Here is an 18,962-nt window from a genome sequence, read left to right as displayed (position 1 = left end):
TACTCCTCATATAGCAATACTAATGATGAACCAGAAATTAATTCAGGAAAAAATGTGATAGATGCAGGGTTGGTGTCAATTACATTTTAAAAATACCATTATGTCTCCAATTACCCATGTTCAATTACAATTATGGTAATAACAATTACTGAGCCTTTAATAAATAAACCAAAAAAAATTAACCTCTCTCTTGTGGTTTTGACCCAGGTCTTAAATCAGCTGTAAAATACACAAAAAATATTGTCTATCATCTAATTTGTTTTTCATCTCTTGGTTCCTTTATTAGGCTTCCTAATCCATGAAAATATTGGTATTAATATTTTTGGTGTGGGTGTCTGAGCCTTTTTTGTGTCAATATTCCCCTCGATTTTTTTTTTTTATGGTAAAATGATCCTCGAGAATTGAGAAGTAAACTTAATAAGAAACATATTTTAATAATTGTAAACTATATGTAAGCCACATATAACATAGGTAACATGGTTCCCCAGTTTTGCATTTAATTACACTGTAAATGACAGTTTTTATAGAATTTCCATGCCAATTACAATTAGAAAGGCATTTATCTGAACTCAATTACAATAGCAACACAGTTTTTTCCAATTTAGATTACAATTATAATAACATCATGAATGTAATTAAATACCAATTCCACAATAACAATTATAATCGATCCCAATCCAGGATAGGTGTCACATCTACCACAAGAGTTAAACATAATTAGTATGACAATAATATATCCGAAATGATGAAATAATGAATGTGAAATGGAAAAAGCAATCTGACCTGTTCCTGACTTTCTCTTTTTATTTAAATTTGGGGCCCCAACATGACACGGAAATGCCTCACATGCATGTATATTGTTTTGGGATAATATCACGTATTTATATGGTATTTTTCACTGGAAAATGGAAGACTGAATGTATAGAAATTGTGACAAACAAAACAATAAGTCAAATTCCATTGGCAATAACTAAAGGTTTCACAAATAATGTTTTGGGACCATGTGATGCTTTTCTATGGTATTGAGGATCTAGCAGTGTGGCTATCGATGCTATTGTGATGTAAGCTTGTGTGATTTCAAGCAAACCATCCCGATTTTGTAAATCATCTGAAGCACGTCAAATGTAAAATTAATTAACAGTAGTTGACTTATTAAGCCCATTTAGAATGTTTTCTACAATTTTAGGAAGTTTAATAGCCAGTAAAGTCGTCTATAAATAGGGAAAGATGATGAAACAGACAGGAAACAGAAAAGTGTAACGTGACGTGACACGGAGACCGGTAAAATTCTAGAACGTGGATATTTTGAAAAACTTTGAAATGGAAAATCGGAGGCCCAACCTTCTGTTTAAAAGACATTCTGCTGTATCACCTGAGCCACTGCCTCCTAATCATATATGCTTCATCATGTACAACCACAGTATAGCAGAGGCTGGAATATGCACTAAAACTAAATACCCAGTACATTTCCTTAAAAAACCAAAACAAAATGCAATTTCATGGCATTCAATTGGGCATTTAGACCCCCATGTTCTGCATGGGATTCCCTCTCACGCTCCAGTTTGTACACCTAAACACATATAAAGTAACATATTAAAGTGTATTTTGCAAAAAATTATTAATAAGGATCATAAATCATGCATTATATCCTACAAACCTGCTTTTTCTAAAGTCTAAATTAATTAAGTTTATGGATTTCATTGTTTAAAACATCTCAAATTATGCATAAAGCTAAATACAGAACACTGCCAAAAATTGAACTGTGATTTTTTTTCAGGTTGACACGGGGAAATTTGCAGGGGGAATTGAACTTTAGTAAAAGAACACTCCGGGCAACTTTGAAAAGCATGTGCATCTCAGTTTGTGGCAAGAGGGTCCAGCTGCAGAACCTCCACGCTCAGCTCCGGAAGAGACATCAGGAAATGATGAATAAAATACAAAATAAAACCGATAGCATAGCCATGTTGGCTAGGCATTTCCGGAAGGTTTCTCTGCGTTTTAATACTTTTGTTAACCGAATTCCTCAGCAGTGTTGCATTGAAAAAAACAAAGTATAATGCACCTCATCAACAACATATAAATTGATCAGCATTTCCGTGAATGATTTCGATCGTTTGGATTTCCTTTAGAGACACTATTGTTGTATTTGTGCTGCAGTCCGATCACAACCTCTTTGTTTTAACCTTAAAACGGGGATAAATGTAGGATAAATTCAATGTTTAAAGATTCACAGCATTGTGAATACCTTAAACCTACAGAACTACAAAACTGAAGTGCAACACATGGTAAAGGAAAAGTATTTCATTAAGTCCATTTTATAACTGTGTCACAGTTATGTATAGTATCTTTATATATATATATAATTTTTTGAGATTAAAGAAATTCTTACTGTCCAGAGCTAATTGTTTTATGAAACAATATCAAAACTTTCAAGACGTGGCTTTACGTTAGACAGAAAATTTGTGTTAATGTTTTACGTATTCAGTTATTTTTTTTAAAAAAAATTTCAATTTTAAGGTTTTACTAGGATGGCGTCTCGTGCTCATAATTTATGCACATCTGCATTAACATTACACTAGAAGTAATTAACCATATGCAGAATCACATGGCTTTATAATCACTGTATATTGTACAGCTTATAGCTCAGTGCTAGTGAAAGGAAACCTCAAGGAATATAGTTATTGCTATATATACCATAAATCCAATATTAACGACATCAGTAAAATACACAAAAATGTACATTTTGTTACAGTTGTGAATAGGCATACTGTTATTGATCTAATAAGTATACAATGCCAGATACAAATACATTTACATTTGAACCACTAAAACTAACCATGGCGAGCACTAACAATAAATGTTACAAAAATCCTTCAACAATTTTGTTCTAAAGAAGTATTAAAACCAGTATTGTTTAAGTTATAAGTAAGTAATATGGATCATAATTTGCTAACTAAAAACACAAATAAGTGGTTGACAAAAGGCAATATTTAGTAATGTAAAAAAAAGTCCAAATTAAGTTATGTAAGATCAACACAAAACAATATTAAACAATGGGCTGTAAACATGATGAAACTTAAGGAAGACATCTGTTTTGTGTCTTTATTTAATTTAATTTCAATTCAACTTTATTTATAAAAAGCCAACTAAAAGAAAAAGTCACATCACAGTGCTCATAACAAAATATAAAATTAAGAATAAACAACAACAATTCCACATAAACAAGCATCGGCTACAGTGGAGAAAAAAAACTCCCTTTTAGAATAGAAGCTTTTATTGTCATTGTACATACAGTATGTACAATGACAATAAGTTGCTCTTTAAGAATCACATAAAACACACATTTAAATAAAATACTGGAAAAGGAAAGACGTATAAATATATAATACTAAAGAACTACTCAGCAAACTATATACATTACTATACACACAATATAAAAATATAAAGTGACCAGTTAGGAGATAAATAAATATGGCACAGTGTATTGCACTTTGATGTGGATTATTGCACATGTAGTTTGAGTCATGGGAGGAAAAAGGTTATTTTTTGTTCAGGGTTCTCATGGCCCAGGGATACAAACTGTTTGCCATTCTGGAGGTGGAGCTTTGATTGATCTGTATCTCCTTCTAAGGGGAGCAGGGTGGGAGGGGTCAGAGAGGATGGGTCTGATGGTGGCCCAGGAAAGCACCTCCTGGATGTGAACACCCAGGAACCTGAAGGACGATACTTTCTCCACCAGGTCACCATTGATGATGAGAGGAGCGTAGTCTACCGGGTTCCTCCTGGAGGTGATGGTGTTGTGTGTTTCTTTTGGATATGTGTAGGAACATTTTTTTGGAATAATAAGAGGCTACAGTGACGACATTTGACCATTTTAGATCATACTTTAGGTGAAAGAGTGGGGGGAACTGGTGCTGATGCAGCTGTTGAAGCAGGTTGGGAAGGAGAAGGAGTGACTAGGATAGGTTCAGTAGAGGTAGGTAGGCATTGGGCTCGGCAGCACATCTTGAGGTGTACTTCCATATGACCCACATCTCTGTCTGCACTGTAAAGTGCAACAGCAAATGAACATATCTAAAACAAATAGAAGTAAAATAAAATGATTACTACAGAGAAAGAATAAAACAAGGACAAAAATAACTTGTATAACTAATAGGAGCATTTTCTTTTAATCAGCATTGATATCAGATCTTACCTTTAAATGCTATTGTATTTTTTACATGTGCATCAGAGTTCATCAACTTCTAAAGCTTAAATGACTTCAGTTTAGGACAAATGGAGCAGTGATACTGCTCGCAGCACGTTGTGCAGCAGCTCACCTCAGGTTTCAGGTTGCTGACAAAAAAAGAAACATGCATCTGAAAAATAAAAACATTTAAAACATTAAGCATCAGTGAGTTAAATTGGTTCCTTTGGAAAAAGTTGCTTTAATTCTATACTAACACATAAAGAGAGAAAACAAAAGATTTGGAAAGAGAATATTTTTTGTGTAACAATCAACACAAAACCTTCAAATCTACATTTAAAACGCATTAAGTATTAATTTACATTACGACAAACCTCTGCTAAATAAGACCAACCATGCCATCCTTTTTTAATGGACACACAAATACAACAATAAATGAAATTACAGATTTTTATATTTGCTGGTAAACTGTGAAACCATTATTATAAATACGCACTCGATTACGACTGTTATTACAATTTAATGGTATCAAAATTAACCCTTGCGACTAAATTCAATGTCATGACAAATGATAGAAAGATTTTCCATTTCATCTACTTGAAAAAAAACTAAGCCACGTTACCTTGGCCTTATAAATATAAAAAATGCTTTGTGCTAGTGTAATTATTGCATTTTACACTGACAGATCATCTGAAGAAACTAATAATAGATAGATAGATAGATAGATAGATAGATAGATAGATAGATAGATAGATAGATAGATAGATAGATAGATAGATAGATAGATAGATAGATAGATAGATAGATAGATAGATAGATAGATCTATTTACATATTTAGTACAATGTCCCAGACTTTTTTATTGTACAGTCATACAGCTGTAGGGATCAATGACCTAAGCCAGTCAGTACACTGCAAGTGTCAAGGATTAATAATTTTATCGATCTAGTCACGTAAAAAACTCTTAACCTACCATGTTCTCAGAAATGCAACGGATCTGAAGAAGAGTAGCTTCATCTTCTTCTTTGGTTGTTAAAGGCATTTGGCACCCAAAATGTTGCATTACTGCCACCTTTAGGAGAAGAGCGGCTGTGCAGGAGCCCATATATGGAGGGTTAGCTTCCGGAGCTGAGCATGGAGGAGCTGAGTGTGGAGAAGCTGCAGCTGGACCCCTCTCGTTTGTGGAGTATCTCATTGGAACAGTCTTAATATTAAACTTCAAAGTTGAAACAACTAGAGCTGGGCGATATATCGAGATTCAACATAAATCAAGTTTTCTATTTTGGCGATAGAGAAAATTAAAATATCGCCTACATCAAAATATATTTGTATGTTATTTTGTATTAAATTACTAATTTTAGGAGTCACGGCATGAAAAGCTCAGTTAGATGGATTGCTGATTGTGCACTAACCCAGACCTTCCTCTAAACTAGCCACACTACAGAACTCACTGACACGTGCTGTCTCTTAGAGGTGAAAAAGCCAAAAGTGACACATATTGTGTAGTTGTTTGCTAATATATGTGCCTGTGTGGCATTTTGTATTAGGGCTGAACGATTAATTGCATTTGCGATATATCGCGATATCATAAAAGGCGATTTTCTAATCGCAAAGGCTGCAATTTTTATTTTTTTCTTGTCCTGTCTTGTACTGTCCTGTAAAAATCAGAGTGTTTAAAAAGTGCAGTCCACAAGTTTATATGTTTCATGAAATGTGAAATTAATTAGATATGTTGAAGAGGTAAAGCCACAGATTTGTTTGCTTTATTGTTGTAATCTGTGCTTTAAAATTTATATTTTATATTTTTTTAAAGTTTAAATAAATCTGAAATTGTTTATTATTAAACAGATTGATTTATTGCTTGTGTTCATTGAAAAATACATGACAAGATGCGCTTGAAAAAATAATCGCATATTAAGCAATCGCAATATTGAGGAAAAAAAATCGCAATTAGATTATTTTCCAAAATCGCACAGTCGTATTTTGTATCAGCAAAATTAACTCTGAATTGTCTTTCTGGTGAAACTTCATTTGAATTAAAATGATCATGATTTATATCGTATATCGCCATTTTGAGAAAAAATATTGAGATATGAGTTTTGGTCCATATCGCCCAGCCCTAGTAACAACATAAAGAAATTTATTTTTTTTTTATAAGCAAATCTTATTACCGTAGATCAGCAGAAAGACTAGAATCTTATGGGTATGGACTAGTGCTTGGCAAAAAATCGATTTAATTTTTTTTAAAATTACATCTTTTGTTATGAGGCTTATGGCTCTACATGTGTGTACTATATATCAATTGTACAGATCAGGCAGCTCATCCCTGGAGCTGCTTTTCTTGTATATTAGTGCAACTAATAGATGTTATGGATAGATAGAGCCATCAGAGAGTGCAAACCTCTTTTTTTTTTTTCCCACCACAGTTTTTTTGGACTTTTTTGCGTTCCGATGTGAGCCAGCCCCCTCTTTGTTTACATGTGTTTACCCTTTGAGTAGGCTATATGTGTGCCACAGGCATGTTCAAATTTTTATTAAAGCTTGAAATTGTTGAATGACAGAACCTCATTTACTTTTTATTTTGGAATTGTTCTATGCATTTTAACTCTTGAGGACAATCCGAGAAATAAAGTTGCACTTCTGACAATATATCTTATGTCTGCAGTCATTTTCAAGTGCATTAGAAAAAAAAAAATCGAAAAACGAATCGAAACTCAAATTTTTCTTTAAAAAATCGGAGATTTTTTTTTTTTTTAGGCAAAATTGCTAGTATGGACATGTGGATGTTATGTACATAGGTAGGCCTATGGATGCTTTTTTTGGTTATAGTTGTGTTTATTTTGTTGTGTATTTATTTATATATATGTATATACCGTACATGCATTTGCGCAAATGCAAGATTTCTTTTGTTCTTTGTGAAATAGCTTGAAAGTAGGGGCAGGACTAGACAAGCTTTCTTCTGCCCCTCCTCAAACATTGCTGGGGCTATTTTTTTTAAGTGAATCATGATTGCTTTATATTGGTTTAAAGCTTGAGATAAATACACCAATCAATTAAATCGATCAATCAATCAAAGTCCAGAAACATGCGTGTCTGGTTGATTGTATAGTCTCTAAATTAACAATATGAGATAGTATGTGTCCTCCTGTCTCTCTCTCTCAGTGTCTTTCACTCTGTCTGTCTCCCTGTGATGGACTGCTGACCCAGAATAAACTGCAATGGTGCCTGGTGACCCTGAGCAGGAAAAGCAGATATAGTAGACTGCTGGTTGGAATACATAATACAGTAAGATGCTTCTTTTTCATTAGTCAATTTCATATTCATGAAATCAGTGCTTCCTGCTTTGAATTTGAATTTTACTTGACAGCAGCAAGTACAGGAAGCAAGTATTGTAAAATAATAAACGGACCGAGGAGTGACAAATGTTGTTTATATTGTGCTTCATCACAACCTGAGTAATCTGAAAAAGCATTTCACATTTTTTAATCGTTTTCAATCATTCACACAAACACTCGCACATCAATGAACTATCAGCCTCTGAACTGAAACACAACGCAAGTATACATGCGCCACCATAGCCCCCTCGCTGTGATACAGTACAAAGACGTCATGGAGGAGTGAGTTCAAGAGTTAGTTGATGAGGAAGACCCTTTTGCAGAAAGAGGGAGGAGGGGAGTTCAAGCACAAACCATTTAATATGCAAAAGCCAACAAAGTGCAAAGCAAACGCCAGGGAAGCAGAGAACAGAGAGTGACTGGGTGAGGGAAACAGAGGAGAAAAAGACAAAGCAGCTGAATTCACTCAGAGCTCAGCCACTCGTTACTGGGGTAAGTAATTAGGTGATGAAAAACATCTGAGTGGAAACATGAGGTAAGACAGGGACTACCCCGTACTCAATCTCTCACATTAACATATTGACAAGACAGTGGCTGTTTGAAAAACACTACAAACTCAATGAGTATATACAGTCTACTATATATTATCATGATGATTAGGAGGATTAGGATGGCGATCCATCCCACTGAAATATACTTCCAAGTTCCCCAAGATGCATTTCGAACCTACGACAAAACCTGAAGCACACTGAGGCTAAATATCTCAGCTAATTCGCCACCTTTGAAAGTTCAGAAAACATTTTAAGCGAGAAATTGACCAAGTAGAATATCAACGTGTGGTCATTTGATCCATAAAACTCACGGAAAAACACATTTCATGCCGACACTTCGGAGACCCGCTATTGTGTTACAGACAAACTTCCTGTTAACTTCAAAACAAGAGCCCTATTTACAAAACGGTTAAAAAAGGAATGAAAGACAAGAAGAGATGCTTTTATTTTGAAAATAATGTTTGCCCTTTAGCTTGAAGCCAGTCCCAGGTCTATTTTACGTTCCGATCGCAATGCATCACAGGGCGGTTAAGTAGTAGTAAGACTAGTGTGCCCACCGTGCATACTTCAATAATTTCCTGATATAGTATATACCCGTTTATTTCTCGTGTACTGAATCTTTCCATACTATCTAATTGGGATGTACTACATACTCATTTTGACAACAGACTTAGTATGAGTATTACGATAGTATGCAATTTTGAACAGTCTTAGTATCGAATAGTGTGGTCTTGAGTAAACACTAATGCGAAGTACCAAATGCATAAAACTGAGTGATAACAGAGACAAAACACCAATACAAACCAAGGCAAAATTAAAACTAAGAACTATCAGAACACGGCCAACCATAAACTAAATCATTACTAAAGCCAGACTCACAAGAGAGGTAAATCCCAATTGAACAAGGAGCCCCGACTAGATTAGAACCAACAACCTCTAAACAACAAGAGGCAGCACTAATCCAAGAACTACAAAAGCATCTAAAAAACACAACTAAAAAACATGAGAAATGAACTTCAAAACCGCCCACAGATCCCAAATCACGACAAGGGGCCAGCGTGTTTACAGTTATTAAGCCATTAAAATTATAGGTATATTATATCATATTTATTAACTATAGGCTAGTGCTGTATATTCATTTTTCGATGAGGTAGAAGAACTTTTATTGCAAGCTGTTATTGAATTTTAAATTTTTATTATCAGGATAAAAAAACTATGTCAAGGCTGGTGAATGACAACCTTCCTGAGCAAATGTTCTTGCTTTTCACATTTCATTTCCAATAAATGGAACACCAAGAATAAAATCAACACAATTCTGTAGATGTGAACATAAACAACTACTGGTTTTGAGAGCTCAAAGATACCAGCAGAGGTAGCCTCTGAATTATCTTTAGTATTTGTCACAAGACACTCATCTCTCTTTCTTTTACTTTGCTAAATAATATCTACACACTAAACGCAACATCAAAGCAACTCTTTAGTGTTATTAAAAGCTTCTAAGCTGTGTGTTCCTCATTATCTGACGTAGTCCACAGGCGTCATTTAAAAGTGACCAGTTTTTCAGAACAGCCGATGTTAAATGAAGTGTTTTCACTTCAGATGTGACTGTTAGAATGGAAACACATGCCATTTTATAATGAGTAATTTATATGGATTACAGGAACTGGACCTGTGTTGTTTGATTAACGTAAAAACAGAGCGAGAGTAAATTAAATGTTCTCACCTCCCAGACCAGGCCGCAGACGGTTGTCATATCCATCCAGCAAGCTGTCCAGCATGCGCGTGAACATGGTGATAGTGGCTTCAGATGCAGAATCTGCATTCACTGATCTAGTTAGAAGACACAACATGACAACCAGATGTTACACACAGGAATATGTTTAACTTAAAATATATATATATATATATATATATATATACATTTGGTTTTTGTATCAGTCCTAATTTTATGGATAGGATGATTATTATCTAGCAGTGATCCCTAATGTACGCTCACACAGACATTGTTTTTTTTCTTCACATGGATGACCCATTTTCAAGCAGAACATTGGCGAGCCATCTGATCTTTGAGCCAAATCATAACTGAATATGCAAATGTAATCAGAGCAGAGATTCATTATAAATACATTCAGAGAAGGTCCTACATTAAAGCCAAGCCTAATCACCACTGTTGAAAACTCTAGTGTACCAGCTTCAGGTGAAGGGCCTATTTTACTTCAAGCTGTCAATGTGAATTAAATATTTATCATTTTTAACATATGGCCCTTTTTTTGTTTGTGTGTTTTCAACACATGAATATAATTAGCATCACTGAACAGGTTGGATTAATGAAGCCTACTTATTCCTCCTCTCTGACAGAAATATGTATAATTGTTCCAACACTTGTCAAAGACAGAAGTTTACTTAAAAGATAACGTCAAAAGTTACATATTTTTTTCCCCCTAAAGTCAGGCTCAACCCATAATGCTAACGCTGCTAGAAATATTTACGAGCTAAAACAGCTAACGATGTTGATTCCCCAAATAACCTATAACCCTGTAAGTCATACAAATTCAAAGTATGCATTTCCTGTTAGATAGAAAGCAACGAATATCCCCTAGAATGTAGGACACAAATTATTTAAGAGATAACGTCAAACATTACATCACATTGTCTGTCAATGTGAGGTCACAGGGGCTAACATTAGCTTGCTAACTGCTTGCTGGTTTGTTAAAACTGTCAGTGATCTTTGAGTGTTTTGTGATAGATTTTCACTTTCTTAAGGTCAAAGATAATATTTTTCCCCTAAAGTCAGCAGCAAATATTTTATGCTAACCAATTATGCTAACACTGCTAGGTATAGTTACTAGCTAGAGCAGCTAACAATGTTGATCCCCAAGCCGGAAACCCTAGCCTATAACTTTGTAATTTACACAAATTCAAAGTATAAAGTAAACTAAACGTGCCTTTTCTGACTTAAAAGAATAACTTTTTGACAAATCATGGAGGAAAGTTAATTAGAAAATCATATAACCTATCGAGATGAAGATAGCTGCACCAGACATGCTTAACAACAAATAAACTACATTGAAAAAGATATGATGGAAAAAACTTCCCAGCCACGAGCAATAACCAAATTCTGCACAAAAGTCCAGTCCCATCCCAGATTGTCTCAGCTGCAATAACAGGCCAATAGTCTTAACTGTAGCGCTACAGTAAGCCTCTAAAGTTTGCTACAGATTTACAACTTTCACCAAAATGTAGCCCCAACACTAAAACTTTAGTACATTCAAACCTACTGCAAATTATGAAGTGAATCACCCTTCAAACTTATGGAACCTATCACATCCCACGTTTTTTACACAACTGACACCAAATTTGCAACAGCACATCTTCAGACTGTCCTACACAAACGATCCACACAGATTTTGGAGATTATCAAAAAATAATTCAACAATTTTGTAAATATATATACTTGCAAATGCTTGCTATATACATTCTCATTGTTCTTTAAAGAAAAAGGACATTTTAGAGTAGAATGTAACGATTAATCGTAAGGCAGTTAAAAATCGATTCATAGGAATCACGGTTGATATCGATTTTTCTGAAAATTGAATCGCGGTACTTTTTTTAACCAGCAGAGGGCGCTAACCACAAGTGTAGGCGGCGGGCGGAGTCTGCTAATACTTTCTTTCTGGCCACCTTCTACTCTAAAATATGTTAATAAATGATTCATTACCCCTTTAGCACCGAAAGAATATTGGTAATATTACTTGAATATCTGTAAAAGTCACGTTTTTTTATTAGCTCTGTCTGCTAGCATAGCTTCTCTTCTTCACTGAAAGATAGCTGCATGCCAACCGACCACTGTATTACCAGCGCCCTCTGCTGGTCCAAACAAATATGACGTAAATCATTGCAATCACGTTTTTTTTTTTTTTTTTAAAGTCCAATTGTTAAGGCACAAAATACATTTTCAGTTGCACTTTTAAAAAGAAAAATAACTATTATGCAGTTTTGCATTGTTTATTATAGAACCAGAATTTAAATTAATAGGCTTCATTTTCATTTGTATTATTCCTTTATTTATTTCATTCAAGATTTATTTTTAGTTAAATTGCATTGTTTTGAATAGTTTATCAAGGAATTCTTTTGACAATGAAAAATAAAAAGAAAATAGTACCGTATTGTCTAGTTTTTTTCCCCCAAAAAAATTTGTCTACCGTCCCATTTTGTAAAATAAATAGTGAGAGAATCGTATCGTGAACCCAGTATCGTGAATCGAATCGTATCGGGAGTTGAGTGAATCGTTACATCCCTATTTTAGTCATTATAGTCATGTTAGTCCAATATCAATTCTTGTCTTTCATTTTTACATCATTTTTTAATTTTGCTGTCATGCTAACATGGAGTCAATGCAAAAATGACATTTTAAAACATTTTTTTTTTTTTTTTTTTAACTTTTGCAGCCAACAATTGATTGTTAAAAACACATAGCTAGCATCTTCATACTGTCTAGATGCAATTTGCCTATTTTTGGATTTTAGTCTTTATAACTGAATTTGAACAGCTGTTTACAAATCTGCCTTTAAACGCTAACAGCTGCTGTCTTGCACACAGGTGACTGGCTTAGTCAATTAATGAAGCTACAGGTGACATTTCCATGTGCTAATCAGCTCAGCGACATAGACGTTCCATCGTGTAATAGTTATGAAATAATAATGTTTGCCTTGTTGATTTATTGACTAATCATTGCAATTCCTATAATAAGCAAAAAAGAGGCTTTAAACATGTATACCATAGAATTGTTTCTTGCTAATTAACTCATTGAGATTGAGCCAGTGCTTTCAACCCTCAACTGATATAAAATGCACATTACAATGCCACCTTTTTCTCATCTTCCTACACTCTGCTAAAATTGCCTGGCCCCGACCATTGCTGTGCAGCAGCTATCATTGTAATCGATTTTACTGGGGTTTTATGTAAAATCTGCAAGACTAATGATGCTTTACACAAGGGAGGTCAAACTAAATTTAGTTCAGTGGCCAAATACGGAGCAGTATGAGCTTAAGTGGGCGGCAGATTTGACGTGGAAAATTAGCAAATTCACTATTAATGTGCCCTGGTTTGCGCTTTCACGTATAAATTATATATAAATTATAAAGTATGTAAGTATATCAGTCCCGGCAGTATTTTCACCTAAATTTCTCTGAGTTTGGGAATTTGGGGAAATTTCGTGGAATAATTTCAGGAAGATTTGCCAGTGAGAGTTCTTTCAACAATTTGAGATTCAAAAATGACTGCCGTCATGTGACATAAGAACTGGAAAACTGAGCTTTGCAAATATTATGGATTTTATTTTTATTTTTTTGTATTTGGAGGGGCTGAGATTTTTACAACTGAGTTAGTTGGTAATTTAATAAATGTTTCATGTTTTTTCCTATCACTTTAACTTTTCCCAAGCGAGCCGAATTTGATGCGCTAATGGGCCGGATTTACACTATACTTTTTCTGTATATAATAAACATATTTAAAGACTTTAAACTGATTTTATTTTTTAATAAATAGACTCGATCAGAAATATAACTTGTTGAATACTAGGGGATGAATAACATTCTTAATCAAGTGTTTTTTTTACTGTCAAGACAACAGGGACGGCTGTGCCTTCCATGCCTGCCAACCTCCTGTCCCTGTCCATTACAATTACAACACACTCTGTCCAAGAGAGAAAGAAACAGAAAGAGAGAGAGAGAGAGAGAGAGAGAGAGAGAGAGAGAGAGAGAGAGAGAGAGAGAGAGCTCAGGCTTCAAAAATAGATGTGTGGGTAGTGAAACCGTTTATATTTATGAAAGTGTCAATTTGTACGGTTGCCGTACGGACAACCCCCGGTGCTATTGGTACGTTTACCGATGTACACGTACGTAGCATGTTAGGGTTAGGTTGTTATAACCTTATATCGCAACACTTTTTAGGGTTAGGGTTAGGTTTAGTCTTAGTCACGTGACCTAAACTGGCCAATGAAGGGCGCTGCATACGGATAGATTGACAGTATATTGATGCGGCAACCGTACGGATAGCCACTGCCTATATTTATTGGGTGGTAAACACACCCTACGGTAGACCAATTCTGGTCGTGCAGGATATTCAAAAAGCCAGAAGTAGGAATGTGAAAGGATAGAATATCTAACTTTAACAAACATTTTCTGTTTTTTTTTCACATATCAAATCACAAACAACTTCAACAATAATTGTCTATTCAGCGTCAACAAAGATTCTTAGACAAGTGAATGGAAACTGTTCTCAACTTCAATCCTGCTATGTCATTTTTTTTTTTTTTTAATCACTTGAAAAGGTTTCAAGAATATCTATTTGCTTTTTAAATGTACTCATGCTTTCTCAATCGAAATATAAGCACAACTCCTGAACAACAAAGTCTATCAATTTACACAAACAATAATTTTATACCAAACACAGCGAAGAGGAGAGGAGTCACAAGCAGCTGTTATGGATTTAAAAATAAATAAATGTCTGAGCCACATCAATATAAAAGAATAACCCTTGTATTCACTAGTAAACAAACCGCATTCATTAAAATACTTAAAGTAATTCAGTATTCTTTGCCTTTTGTAAATTTTTACTTTTCTCCTAATTACATACACAAGAGTATTTATTGAAAGTCTGGATCACATAGTCACCATCTCATACTTCTCAATCATATCAAGGGAAAAGTAGGGTTTACATAAATGAGATTTGTTGAGAAAAGTCTTCATTAAAGTAATGATCCCAATTGTGCACAGAAAGCCAGTGCCACATAAACCAGCAACTAAACATGCATTCAACATATATCCACTGTTTGAATAATTCATCAAGTCTTTGGAGGAAGGCAATCCCACCGACAGAAGGAACTGCTGTTGCTTTGATTTGATTATGGTTCTTTGATCCTCGCGAAGTATAGGGTGCACATTTCATTAGAAAAGGATTATGCTGAGAATGGGTGTGCACGTTTTTTCAAGTCCTGACTTTGGTGTTTTATGTTTCTTAACCTAAATAAATAAGATGGAATTGTTTGATACAATGAACTTCCTTGCCAAAAAAAATGGTGTAATAATAATAATAACAGCTCAACATCAACAAACAAACATAAAAATGTAAAATGTGTGATAATAATAATGCATTGGATTTTATATAGCGCTTTTTCATAGACACTCAACACTTTACATTGATGTGCATTATTCTTTCACTTCACACACAGTGGTGGTAAGCTACTACTGTAGCCACAGCTGCCCTGGGGTAGACTAACAGAGGTAAGGCTGCCATTGTGCGCCATCGCACCACAAACATTCACTCACACACCGCATTCATACTAGGCAATGTGGATGAAGTGCCTTGCCAAAGGAGGACACAATAACAATGACTTGGCTACAGCGGGAATTGAACCCCCAACCCTTCGATTATTGGAAAATCCACTCCACCACTGTGCCCCAGTCACCCAGTAATGTTGCACACATGGGCGTCGGAATGGGGGGGTTAAAGGGTGCTTAGTATACCTAGGGTCCAAGGCGGCGGATGGGCTCATAAGTCTTTATATATATATATATATATATATATATATATATATATATATATATATATATACTATATATATATATGTATATGTACAAAAATGCATTTGAAACATTTTTAGATTATTTATATTGGAATGGAAAGGGCTCTGTGTGAAAATACGCTGGTTGTTAAGCACAGTTTTGCACTAAAAACAATTATTCATGCCGCTTCAGGCCACCCCCTTTAAAACAGTGCAAATGGTACGACCCGCAAGTGCTTCTGCTGCATGCTGTGGCAGGTAGTCTGAACTGTGGCTCTCACAAGGTGCAGGAGATAGACAGCAGCAGGAAACCTTGTCTTTTCTCAAGAAAGGAAAACCAGGTTGCAAAAAACATAAGGAAAGAAAGGAGAGGGAGAGAAGGTCAAATGTGAGAAAGCAACAACTCAATTCTTCAGAGATGAGCTTTAAAACACACATCTTTTTTAGGCAATATATTATTTCGACTGAAATTAACTATGCGCACTCTCGCGCATTTAAATGCTGGATAATTCCTTTTGCACCTCCAATCTTAATTGGAAATACAACTATTTTGAAAAATGATTTGAAGTCTAAATTTTGCTGCCACCAAGTATTAAATAGGTGGCTCGATTGTCCCCATGATTCTAATCATTATATACTGTATTTACCTTTTATTAACCAGATAAATATAGTAATAGGACTAATGTACTTTTACGAGCCGCACAGTAAAAATATAGGATCCATTAGCAACATTTCCTCAATACCACATTATTCAATAAACCACAAAAAATATAGCAGCACAGATTTATAAAATACAAGCAATGGATATTAATCATTAGGTTGTTGTGAAGAAATAAGAAAGATTACATAATAATGCAAGAATACAAGTAGGCTATAGTTTTCGGGTGGAAAAAAAGTCTACATAACTTACAGTAGGGGCCCAACAAGATGGTTTGTACCCAGGGCCCAAAATGTGGTGATACGCCCCTGGTTGCACAACAAATTGTCTCTGTGAGGGGGAAATACGTCACATGATCACAGCCAGTATGGCTGTCTGAGACAAGTGTTTAGGACCAATGAGGCCCTGCAGCCTCATTTAATGGTGTCTCCTGCTTTCATACAGTGGCTTTGTCGGCTGTCCCTCAGGGTGAGATACTGAATGACCTGATCCGTCACCCTGGCCTATATTAAAAAGACACCTTCACACCTGATGTGATAATGTGTGATGTCCTCAGATGTAACAGAAGGTCTCTGTAAGAAAAAAAAAAAAAAACCAACAGAGCAGAGGGGTTGCCTCTGACATGCCCGTTTAGAAATGATTAGAGCTGCAAGATTTATTTAAACGAGGAGACTGTTCATTAATTAATTGCTACAATGTCCTTGAAGGATGTCATCTGGTCAACAATACAGGACCAAAGGGAATTGTTGTAAACGCTAAACATGCCACCACCAATGAAGGATAATTACCTTCAAACCCCCCAGATATTTTTCATGGCCACACTGGTACTGCCTCCCCTCCTGTGTACAGCTGATATTTAAACTAGGGAAACAGGGTTCTTCAGTTGGTCCCTAAAGACAAAGTGAGTGATCCTCAGCCCTGTGTGTGTGTGTGTGTGTGTGTGTGTGTGTGTGTGTGTGTGTGTGTGTGTGTGTGTGTGTGTGTGTGTGTGTGTGTGTGTGTGTGTGTGTCCCATTCACTCACCTGGTTTTCCAGAGAGCTGTGAGCACCAGCAGGCAGATGATGGGTAGAGGAGTGCTGTCTCTGCTCCACATGGCTGCTTCAACACCTACTCACACGCGCACACGGACACATGCACGCGCACCAAAAAAAAAAGGCAGAAGGAGGAAATTAACGATGATGCGTTTGACTCATCCACATCACACACACACAGGATCTTGTGAGGAAGGCAGTTTGTGAGGATCCCTGATTTTGGGGGGATTCCCTCCAGCTTGGGGTAAATAAATAAATAAATAAATAGATAGATGGATGGATGGATGGATGGATGGATGGATGGAGGAAGCAGCAGCAGAGAAAGCCATTGACGGTAATTAGTATCCACTGTCACGTCCCACGACTTCACACTTTGAACATTATAACGTTTCCAAAATGATCAGATTAAGACGCACGCACACACACACACACACACACACACACACACACACACACACGGTAGTGAGAGAGAGAGAGAGAAAAAAGAAAAAAGGCGCTCAGTGCTGGAGGGGCCACTCCATCCAAAAAAAAATGTCCATTTTTTTTTTTTTAACAGTGGGGAATCAGGATGAAGGATGGAGCTTCTACTTCTTCTTCTTCTTTAAACAGCAGCTCCTCTACAATCATGGCCCAAATAATCCCGTCACGGACTCGCGGTCTTTGTGTGTGACAGCAGAGAAACATGAACACCAGGGCTCACCTCACCTGCTGCAGCCGGAATCGTCGAAGATGCGTCTGAAAGTTAAAGGCGATTCACCGCGTTGATCTCCTCCGGTTCTGTCATGAAGAACAAATCATTGTCCAATCCAGCTGCAGGAATGCACCCGAAATGCATCGGATGTCATGCTGCTTAATGCTCCCTGCACACAAATGTTTTTGTTGTTTTTCTTTCTTTCTTTTTTTAAACGCAGCTAATTGAAATTCCTTCAGCGGGGCGCAGGGGAAAGAGACGCAGCTAAAAAATAAATAAAAGGAAAAAATAAAAGGGGAAGCAGTGGGTGTTGATTCTTCACACTGGCCTGTTCAGCATCCTTTCCTCAGATGGAACAGGCTCGATGTGAATCGTGATAAGCATGAAGCACATATCTCCGTCTCCCTCGTCTTCTTCACACAAAAACTACAAAGGCTGAGGAGCATGCGCACTGGGTCCTAGAGGTAGTGTGTTTATTTATTCGCACAGCCTCAGCTGTGCACTCCTAATGTCTGGATACTTTATCCTTTAATCAGTGAAAGTGAACGTCTGCAACACTTTTCATCAAATGACCATTAGTGTAAAAAGACTTTTCCTGTTTGAAACCAGAAACTCTAATTGCAGTAAATCTACAGATGTATTCCGATAATCTCAAGTGCATCTCAAGAAAGAAAAAAAGACGCCATACTGGTATAAAACACTTGGAGCATTTAAAACAATAATTCATTGCATTCTCAATTTATTCTTCACTGATTTGTGATTTGTGCACATGCTTGAATACAGAAGCTGATTAGGGCCAATTTTGATGGAGAAAATAATGTTGGGCAAATCAAGATCGAAGTTGAAATTTTGTGAACAAAGTTCAAATATAATGTCAAGATTTACTTTTGAAATTTCAATTTTAATCTCGACATTTCGACTTTATTCTTTGTTTGCCCAACATTAT

General features: G+C 35.9%; 1 protein-coding gene and 1 long non-coding RNA gene across 5 annotated transcripts in view; both read right to left on the bottom strand.

Annotated features, from left to right (window-relative positions):
• Positions 1–18,427, bottom strand: part of gabra2b (gamma-aminobutyric acid type A receptor subunit alpha2b) — a 57,168-nt gene extending 38,741 nt beyond the window's left edge. The window contains exons 1-3 of one of the 4 annotated variants that reach the window (XM_028459584.1): positions 18,016–18,427; positions 17,317–17,404; positions 9,795–9,901 (exon numbers count right to left, since the gene is read on the bottom strand). In XM_028459584.1, coding sequence (XP_028315385.1) covers positions 9,795–9,901; positions 17,317–17,387 — 178 coding nt within the window. In that variant the 5' untranslated portion in view covers positions 17,388–17,404; positions 18,016–18,427. The remainder of the gene's footprint in view (positions 1–9,794; positions 9,902–17,316; positions 17,405–18,015) is intronic. The other 3 variants (XM_028459581.1, XM_028459583.1, XM_028459585.1) reach the window with 3 other exon arrangements.
• Positions 3,441–5,213, bottom strand: LOC114471048 (uncharacterized). Its single transcript, XR_003674940.1, has 3 exons — positions 5,159–5,213; positions 4,196–4,358; positions 3,441–4,074 (listed from the first exon to the last, which is right to left on the bottom strand). It is a non-coding gene; the product is annotated as an uncharacterized LOC114471048 (long non-coding RNA).
• Positions 18,428–18,962: the final 535 nt, after the last annotated feature.

The sequence above is a fragment of the Gouania willdenowi genome, chromosome 10 (assembly GCF_900634775.1).
Source record: "Gouania willdenowi chromosome 10, fGouWil2.1, whole genome shotgun sequence".
NCBI classification, from domain to species: Eukaryota; Metazoa; Chordata; class Actinopteri; order Blenniiformes; family Gobiesocidae; genus Gouania; species Gouania willdenowi.
This window is presented reverse-complemented; position numbering and strand designations above follow the sequence as displayed.